The sequence below is a fragment of the Saccostrea echinata genome, unplaced genomic scaffold (genome assembly GCF_033153115.1).
Source record: "Saccostrea echinata isolate AGI-Se365-2 ecotype Australia unplaced genomic scaffold, CSIRO_AGI_Sech_v1 ptg000054l, whole genome shotgun sequence".
NCBI lineage: Eukaryota > Metazoa > Mollusca > Bivalvia > Ostreida > Ostreidae > Saccostrea > Saccostrea echinata.
In genome coordinates, this window is record NW_026889803.1 from 49,515,883 (window position 1) to 49,526,189 (window position 10,307).

The 10,307-nt window shown below is 34.0% G+C and overlaps 1 protein-coding gene across 1 annotated transcript; it reads left to right on the plus strand.

The window, feature by feature from the left end:
• Positions 1–4: 4 nt before the first annotated feature.
• On the plus strand, positions 5–9,935 carry LOC133205575 (60S ribosome subunit biogenesis protein NIP7 homolog). The gene is made up of 5 exons (XM_061341415.1): positions 5–112; positions 5,978–6,064; positions 7,086–7,224; positions 9,156–9,296; positions 9,602–9,935. The coding sequence occupies exons 1-5, from the start codon at positions 57–59 to the stop codon at positions 9,719–9,721; spliced, it is 543 nt and encodes a 180-aa protein (XP_061197399.1). The 5' UTR covers positions 5–56; the 3' UTR covers positions 9,722–9,935.
• Positions 9,936–10,307: the final 372 nt, after the last annotated feature.

Consider the following 10,307-nt stretch of genomic DNA (forward strand, 5'->3'; position numbering starts at 1 on the left):
GGTCACTTGGTGTTTCAAAACATATTTTTTAAGAAAAATGAGATAAATCAACAATTATGAGACCTCTTACAGAAGAAGAAACGAAAACTTTCTTTGATAAACTTTCCAAATAGTAAGTTTGAGGTACATGTAGTTTCATTCAATTGCTAAATGTAGTCAGCTGCTGTGGGTAAACAGGTAGTTAGAATAATCTAACTGTGTCTCGGGACAAGCCCTCACCAAGAAACAAACAAACCTAAAAGTAAAAAGTCTAATATTTTTCAGGAACTCCTAATATGAGATCATACAATATTTTATGCAACACAGAAAGGAATAACCCTTTGTCTAAAGTATGATCTTTTTATTTATTAAATTTGGCCGAGGCTATCCGCACGACGGTCGTGCTAATTACTGTTGTTATCCGCACGACGGTCGTGCCGATTACGGAGGCAATTCGCACGACAAACTTTGAAACAATTTTATAATTTTTTTGTTTATAACTTTATACTATTAATATTTGCATATACTTTATTTATATAAATAAATTTTTACTCGGATTTTTGCTATTGTTTGTATAGAAACTCAAAGCGAATTTAACATATTAGACGGACACAAAAAGTGAACTTATCCCTAACTCTTCAGAAATTCCTAGTTCATTCAAGTGCTAGAGTGTTTGCCGCGGCATAATTAAATTTACGATTTTTCAAAAAGAAAACAACGGCATTTTTTCGAAATATGACACTCAAATTTCAGTTTTTATATATTAGAAAAAAAGCTTCTGGACAGTCCAACACTGATGGTTAATGTGCCCCATTTTGTGCAAGTGGTGCCATTTAAAAAAATACAGGGTTTCTGGAATGTGTATGGGGTGGAATTGGTTGATTTTAGATAGAAAAAAATGTCTGGAATTTTTTTTTTAAATTTTTGCTTTGCTTTTAGGAAGGGTATAAAAAAAGACTTTTTTATCTGCTTCTCAAATTCTCAAATTTTAAGGGAATTTGAAATACGTGCAGTGTAGGGGTTATTTGAAGTGTCACAGCATGGCTTGTACACTACGAATTTTCCTGATTTTCCAGGTGAGTTGAGGCAGTGAAATTCTTTAAAATTTTTTTGTTATAAAGGAGTACATTATAGAAAAAAAATTGGTAGTCTGCGTCCTATGATATACATGTGCGGATCTAGAGGACACCCCCCTCCCCGGAATTTGCAGTTATAAAATGTGTCACAGGATTATTACAGGGATTAGATTTCAGATAGTATATTTCAGATAGTTAGTTGTATATAGTTTTATGAAGTAGATATCTAAAATTGATAGTTTTAGGACGTATATGTGATAGTTGATAGTTTTACGACTTACATGATCGCTAGTTGATCATGTTACCTAGATTTTAGGATACTTTATTAATCATGGATTGCTTTTCAGCTTAGCCATTCATGATTCCAGTTTTATGACAATAATACATTGATATGAATTGATTGAATGATTTTGTATTTCAGCTTGTGCTAATACAAAATGCTTCCTGTTATAGAGCAGAAGATGTTGCAAAACATTAATTATCAATTATATGTGTGTTGATATTTTTAATATTTAATATTTTTATTTCAGTTAATATATATTTTTTACAATGTAATTTGATGAAATGTGAGGACACATTTTTCTCAAAGAGGAGGAGAATGTCACAGGGTGAATTATAATTAATTAATTAATATTACTAATTATCATTCATATCATATTCATACATTTGTCTAAGGCATTATATTATTATAGTAACAAGTGAATTCCATTCTCACTACGGAATTTACTATGTTCATTCATTGCCTTATTCATTCATTCATTCATTTATACGGGTGAGTGGTCAGTGAGAGTACGGGTGTGTGAGTGGTCAAACTGGTTTTATTCTGTCCCCTGCGCATTCGCGCCAATACTAATTCTCAAGCACTCCAACCTAAGACTTTGGGGAGAGAAGACGCTCTCTCTCCCCAACACAACTTTATCTCACGATAATTGTGAACTTCAGTCTAGGAATTACGGTCACCCTTCCTTCTATGTTAATAAATTCCATAACCGTAGAATATATATTATATATAAACATCGAACCCAGCAGCTGTGTTGTGTTGTATTTTACCACATATTTAAGGCTGCGACAAATGTATATACTAAACCAACTAAAAGTGACCATGGACCCCCTAGTTGGTCTGAAAAGACATAGGTATGAAGCTTTAGATGTCAATGACTACCCCCCCCCCCCCCCCCCCCCCCCCGAAATTGGTTTTTCACGTTTGGGAAAGGAGTTTACGTTTATTTTCACTTGTCAAGAAATTTCTGGGTTTGAATTTTTTTTGACTGGGGTGGACCCCCCTTGGAAAAAATTCCTGGATCCGCGCCTGATACATATACATGTACACGTGAATTATTATATCGGAATCAAGATCAAGGTCTCAGTATTGCAATAAAGTAGACTAGATGTGAATCTATCCCATGCTTTTTTTTAAAATTTATATTTACTACTCTGAAATTAAAATCAGTATCTTTTCTTTTATGGACATGGATTATATCGTATTATATTAATTTTAAAGAATTTTTGAATGAATTTAAATGTTCCTGTATATTTGAAAAACTCCAAACAAGTTTGATCAACGTACTTAAATAAGAAAACGTTTAGATGAAACTATATATGTTCACTATCAAAGTATATAATAATGCATAAATCTTTAAAAAAAAATCCTCTATGAATATATTAGAAATAAATTGATTTACTGTTTAACATAAATTTTATTTTAAAATAAAATAAATAGGGGAAATACGACAGAATATTTTAATCATTTTATAATAGCTATGTGAAGTAATGTTAACGTTATTTTTTCCACGGGGTCACAATTCCATGGAATCGCAAACTCTGTTCAATATTCGCAGATATAAAATTATCTGAATTTTTGATTGCCTTTGCACTGTTAAAGATTTTTAAATTTGTACGCTGTGATAAATTTTCACATATAGCGTTATTAATTAATCCCCTTGATAAAAAAAATACGTCTACAGTATACTGGAAGGTTGCATGGAAGGAGAGAGGGTTAAGACCATCCAGAAAAATGGAAAATTATGGAAAGAGAATATAAACACCATACAAACGAAAGAAAATTATTGAAAATAGATAGCTATATTTTTTTTTTTATATTTCCCATCAACGTCTGTTCAAAGTACGTTACATGTACTCAAGAGATAAAATAAAGGACGAATAAAAAATTAAGTCTTATTATACTGTGTCACGACAATTCACGAAGAAAATTCACCGTAAGCAAATTTTACTTAACCGAATGTTATATTAGTTCTACATGTGTGTATTAGGTGCATCTCTTTTACTTTGTATTAAATTTTTGGTGAAAAGTGTACATAATGTACTATAGAGTTATCTCTCTTGTGTCGTGCGGATAAGAACTGTAATTAGCACGACCGTCGTGCGAATAACGAAAATAATCGGCACGACCGTCGTGCCGATAGACACTTCCATTAAATTTTGACCATATACACTGAGTGGCCAAAAGTATTGCTGCAATAAACATACGTTGTAATATGGAATGTATGAAAACAAAACAATTTCCTATAAAATAAAAGTTATTTACTTACAATATTCCTTTAGTATTTTGTTGCATAGCCTTTTTGGATGATGATCTGTCATAGTCTGGAAGGAAGGCTGTGAATGTCCATTCCAGATTCTTGAGACTGCAGCCACCAAGTCATTCTTGTTTTCAATGTTGTCAATCTCACGAGATGATTTGATTTTGATACAAAGCCAGACATTTTTGATTATATTAAGGTCTGGGGACTGAGCAGGCCAGATATATTTTTGAATACCGTTTTCTTGTTTTCAAGCATTGGTCTGTCTAGATGCGTGTGAGGTAGCATTATCATCTTGGAAAATAAACTGGCGATTTCCAAACACTTTAGCAATAACTGGCCATAAGTGATCTGATCTAGCAATTCTATATACTTTACAGAATTTAGATTTCCATCAACTGGTATAATAACACCAATAATGTCGTAGGTAATACAACCCCAAAACATACAACTTACTTCGATGTGTTTCATCTGAGAAAATAACTTTTTGCCATTGTTCAGAATTCCAATGTCTTTTCCCTCTGCACCACAGTATTCTCTGTTGTTGGTTAGTTTTACATATTGTCAGAGTTTTTTGGATTTTATCCCACCTGTATCCTTCCTGATGCAATCTATGTCGAACAGTTCTACTGGACACATTTGTTAGCTCATTTCTATTGAAAGTTGATGTTATATCTCCAAGAGATTGTCGGTGATTTCCTTTAAGGATTCGATAAAGTTTCCGATCCCCCCTCTCATCTGTCACTCTTGGCCTACCACTTCTGGGGTTGTTTTCTACACATCCCTTCTGATGGAATTTCACCAAAACTCGATCCACTGTATAGTACTACGATGAATTCCCAATGCTTCACCTATTTTATTGTTGTTAAATCCCCTTGAGTTCAAAAGTATGATCCCCTCCTTAAATTCAGTTAAATACAGTTCTCTTTTTTTTGTTCGACATTATTTACATTCACAACCCACCGGAAATTGTCTGCTTTAGTTGAAACAAAAATGGTCCTGAAAATGAATCATACCCTATTAATTCACACCCTGAATTTTATGTTCCAAATCTTTTTTGCTATGCATCAACATTGAAAACAAAATTTGAAGCGAGTTAAACATGATGACGTCAGCCATGTTTTTTGTAATACTTTTGGCCACTCAGTGTATATATATATATATATATCAACTTCACTATAAGTTCAAGCTTGCTGGATATGCGACAGAATTGCAAAAGTAACATGTAACAGAGGCAGGATTTGCCTCTGCTTTAGACTGACCCTGAGACCACTGGCATACCAGTCCAGTGCCCTACCAATATTGAGCTAAAGGTTTTACCCACTAGCCAAAGCTAGTAGGAGCTGTGCATTGCACACTACCACACAGGCACCAGAAGTGTGGATCAAACCCACCCCACCCCCAATTAAATAAAAAAAATAATAAGAGCGTATAATTTCTCAAAAATATAATATTTCCCCATCAGTCACATCTTATATCTCATTCTATGCAAATGTATTATACTTCAAGTTTGCAAATAACACTTAAAACCTTAGGGACTATGTGGGCCCCAAACTTCACAAGTTTTACTAGCTTACATTGATATTTTGGGGCCCACGATTTTGTCTTCAACATACTTATTTCAGGAGGAAAATAAATGAATATATAGCTGCTAATTGTGAATAATATACAGTCCTTAATAGGATATGGACAAAAACCCGCTACCGTTGATACATAAAAGGAAATTAAATAAATGTTGAGGAAATTTTCATTCTTTTAAGGAACAGTATCATCCACATGATTCTGGGTCTTGAAAATGTTTTATAGGAAGAAATCAGTTAAAAAGAAAGTGCATTTAATAGTGGAACTAAACCATGGTCAGGTTCTGGAAAAGGTTCAACAAAATTCTTACTCGCCATGTGGGTGATAACATGTTTAAGAGTTGGTCGCCCACAAGCAAATTACTCACATTTGTGAGTGGGCGAGTGGTTATTTGCAACCCTGTACTTTTTTTTACGTTTAGAGATTTGCCGTGAAATACACAAGATAAGAAACAAAATTTATATATATAATTTATAAATTCCGAAAGTTAGACGCATGACTGATTATTGAATTCATGTACTACGTAATAAACTTGTCATTGTTTTGCCATGCCATGAAATCTTAGTCGTTGAATCTCAGCTTGTTGTCTTGACACCCCAGATATCTCGACATTCTGCGAGAGTTCCGTCCATGTTGAGAAACAGAAATTTATCTGTATAATAATCTGTTTCATATGCATGTCGATCACATGTATTGTTGAATTCATAATTTACGAAAGAGGAAATTGGGCACAGCTAGCCTTTAATATGTTTAGTAAATTGTGAAACAGACTATCTTATAGATTTTTTTTTTCATTTTCAGCATTGGTGAAAATATAAAACTACTTATAGACAGACCAGATGGATCTTACTGCTTTAGACTTCACAGAGATAGAATATTTTATGTCAGGTAAGTACACATGCATTAGCTGTAATATAGATATAAAATCATAGGACTGATATTAATGACAACATACCACCCTGACTTTCAGTATACCAGTATACATGCTTATAGTAACACATTATGACTTCTCAGAGCAGTCAAGGCTACTTCATGTTATCTTTTAGACTTTTATTACTTAATTTTATCTAGTTCATATGATTATATGTACTGTATTGTATAAACGATGACTCAATAGAAAATAATGAAAGCATGCTCACTTTAAACACATGTACTTAAACCCAAACAAATGCTAAATAGTACGTAATAAAAACTTCAGTAAAGAAAAGTCCTTGTGTTTGTGATTTCACAAACCTTTATAAACACCTATACCATAAGCACAAGATTTATTCCTGTCAGATACAAGTTTTACTATACAAAACAAGCTGACACAAGATAGATCATCTTATTAGAAGTTCCTTTCTGGAAGGCTGACAATTTACTTCTGTGCATACATTTTCCAAGTTTACAGTATATTTTAGACCATTTCAAATAGATCTTTAAGATGTTATCTTGGCGTGGATTCAAACATTACAGTTAAGTCAATCATATTTCACCTGAGATCAAATTCACAACAAATCAGATAGTGTTTTTTCTTTTGTATACAGTAAACAGGTAGCGAACATGCTTATAATGAATTGACACTTACAGCGAAGTGATTTTCACTCCCCATGACTTTATTACGTTGTAAACTTGATGGATATAACGAATTGTGCTTGTAACGAAGCAAAAGCAGTTGAAGCACCTGTCCCTGGCACTTTGTTATAAGCGTTTTTCACAGTACTTTTTTAGTGTTCTTTTTTTTGTGTATTTTCTAGTAAACAGATTTCAAAGGGTTGATACAGGGTAGATGAAAATCACGGTAATGTAAATGTGCTGTATTGTACTGTATTGAGGTCTATTTTACATGAGAATGAATACTGTATTTACCCATTTAATTATAACCTATATGCAACTGAGCTGACTACAGTCACCTTTAATTCTGTTACAGGGAGGATCTGATGAAGAAAGCTGGCAATGTCTCCAGGAAAAACCTCCTCAGTATGGGGACATGCTTTGGAAAAATGACAAAATCTGGAAAATTTCGTCTGCAAATAACAGCGTTGGATTTTATGGCTCCTTATGCAAAGGTCAGATCTGGCTCTTTGGGCCTTAATTGACAGTCAGGGGTAATACAAATATCAAAGTCCCATGTTATAAGCCTGTTACTCTGTAAAGAAATTTCAATCTAATAAATTTGCCCTTGTCTAAGTGACCTTGGATCTTTGCTCTGAAACACCATTGACTGTGTATTCAGTTTCAGCATCTTAAGTTTCACTGTTTCTAAATCATATTTTGTGATACATCTACCAGTAAATTAACAGAATCAGGGTGATTCATGCATAGAAATTATATTATATATTTTAAAAATTTGCTTGCATTAATTGAATTTAACATTTCAATCGCCCAGAAAATTTGTTCAGATCCAGCTTCTGAAGCAAGTCTGGTAGTGTCCATACCTAGAAGCATCATCCATGAAAGTTTACACACGTAGGGCTTATACTTACTTGGGATTGAGACCTTCTCCAGAAACTTTAACCTGCTTCAAGAACTTTAACCTGCACCAAATTCATTAACCTGGTCATTCTTATGTAAAATATTTGCTGAAAATACAGTATCTGAAACCTGACTAATACAATGAAACATACAAGAAGCATTGCTCATGCATCTCTGATCAATATAGGGCATAGAGACACTTAAAATTGTTCCAAAAACTTTAACCTGGGATGTCAGTGTTGCGGTCATAGCATAAACTCCTTCCAACTATGACAAGGTGAGCTAAAAAGGATAGCAATTGGTCAACTGAGTGACTAAGGTTACCTTGTAAAACTTGGATATAACTGGACAAATATGGCTATTTTTATTAGCTCACCTTAGAAAGCTCATGTGAGCTTTTCTGTTCACCGGTCTGTCTGTCTGTCCACCCGTCTGTAAACTTTTCACATATTCAGCTTCTTCTCTGGAACAACAGGGCAAATTTTAACCAAAGTTGGTAAAAAGCATCTTTAGATAAAGGAGAGTTTAAATTGTTAAAATGAAGGGCCAATCTCCCTTCCAAGGGGGAATAATCAAGAAAAAATGAAAATAGGGTGGGGTCATTAAAAATTCTTCTCTAGAACCACTGGGCCAGAAAAGCTGAAACTGATGTGGAAGCTTCCTGAGGAAGTATAGATTTTGAATTGTTCAAATCATGGCCTCCAGGGTAAGGGTAGTTCCACAATAGGGAATCAAAGTTTTACATTGAAATATGTAGGAAAATCTTTAAAAATCTTCTTAAGAACTACTGGACCAGAAAAGGTGAAACTTATATATGCAATCTTCCTGAGGTAGAGTAGATTCTAAATTGTTCAAATCATGGCCCCATAGGGAAAGGCTGGGGCCACAATAAGGAATCAAAGTTTTACATTAAAATATGTAGGAAAAAATCTTTTAAAATCTTCTCAAGAACCACTGGACCAGAAAAGGTGAAACTTATGTGCAATCTTCCTGAGGGGGATAGGGTGGGGCCACAATGGTCAATCAAAGTTTTACATAGGAATGCATAGAAAAAATCTTTAAAAATCTTCTTCTCAAGAACAGCAAAGCCATGATTGGTCATATTTATATTTTACGATACTGAATGCATCTTCAGGTTGTGTAGATCCAAATTGTTCAAATCATGACCCCTGGGCCCTGGGGGTAGGGAGGGTCACAATGGGCCATCAAATTTTTACATAGAAATACACAAGAAAAATCTTTAAAAATCTTCTTCCCTAGAACAGCAAAACCGTAGTAAGTCATATTTATATGGAAGCATCCTCAGTTTGTTCAAATCATGACCCCCCTCCCTACCCCGGACCACTTTTATATTTAAACTACAATAATGACCGATTTCCGTTTTCCTAGCCAAAGTGCTCAGGTGAGCAATGTGGCCCATGGGCCTCTTGTTTTATTTGCTCTTTTCTGCTCTCTGTTTTTTATGTTCATTAGTGCTCAATTTTTGAAGCCAAACAAGTATTAAAATGACAATGTCTTACTTTAGCATAAGATCTGGCTGAAGCCTAATGCTGAACAGCAGTTTGTATATGGCCATCATGTAATGAAGTCTGGCTTAGGTCGAATCACAGCGAATACCTCCCAGTATGAAGGAGTGGTAGTTTATAGCATGAATGACCTCCCTTTGGTATGTATCGTTATCTGTGAAATGTACTCACTAAATATGTAGAATATTTGTATTGGTAATGGCTAGTACTGCACTGTTATTTTGTGGAAAAAAGTCTGAAGAGTTCTCATGCCTTTTTTAATCTACTGAAGCATTTTTTAAAGTTTAAAAATAAATATTGCTGTATTTTTTTCCCTTGCAGCATCATTCTCACAAAATTATATACATTTGTAAACTCTCATTGCTGAATTACCTGTCAATGTTTGTCAGTATCCATTACCCATAAATCAACAGAACATGTTTAGTATTCAAGAATTGTTTTTCAGGGTTTTGGGGTGGCTGCCAAATCCACTCAAGACTGCCGCCATGCTGACCCCATGACCTTGGTGGCATTTCATCAGGCTGATATAGGAGAGTACATCCGAAATGAGGAGGCTTTATTATAGACAACAGAATTGTCAGTCACTTACAGTCAGGACTGGTGTTCATCACTATTTGGACTATTCCTCTATTATGCAATATCATAAACTTGTACTGATTGAAGAATAATGGACAAATCATTATGTGAATCATCATTTATTTCATGTCATTTGTAATACTGCCTTTAAGGCTTGTATGTTCCTCACATAACCTTGTTGAAAATAAAAGCTAGAATAACAATATGTTGCAGTTAAATTTATTAGACTAAGAGTGTTAGGAATTTAATTTCCATTATTTCTGTTGTATATGATAGAAGTGGAATTCACAGCAAATAACAAATTTTAATCTTTGAGAAAATCACCACAAGTTCAGAAATAATAATAATGATATAAGAAAATAAATTCTGAATTACATGTATTTTTATGCGCCTTCCATAAAATGGTCGGGGGCATATAGGTTGAAAGGGGTGAAAATAAAATGGGGGGAGGGGCGTAAATTTCACTGTATACAGTTGTTAAGAAGACCTAGGTGTTTATTATCAATTATAGAAATAATTGATCTCTGCAGTCTTGGCATATATATATATATGTAATAGCTAGGGCCTATGTTACT

What these genes read in the sequence shown, in the direction of transcription:
- LOC133205575 (XM_061341415.1), top strand. Translation starts at nt 57, where the DNA reads ATGAGACCTCTTACAGAAGAAGAAACGAAAACTTTCTTTGATAAACTT. An exon ending in TTTGATAAACTTTCCAAATA is followed by an intron (nt 113 to 5,977) that starts GTAAGTTTGAGG and finishes TTTCATTTTCAG; the next exon opens with CATTGGTGAAAATATAAAAC. An exon ending in GATAGAATATTTTATGTCAG is followed by an intron (nt 6,065 to 7,085) that starts GTAAGTACACAT and finishes ATTCTGTTACAG; the next exon opens with GGAGGATCTGATGAAGAAAG.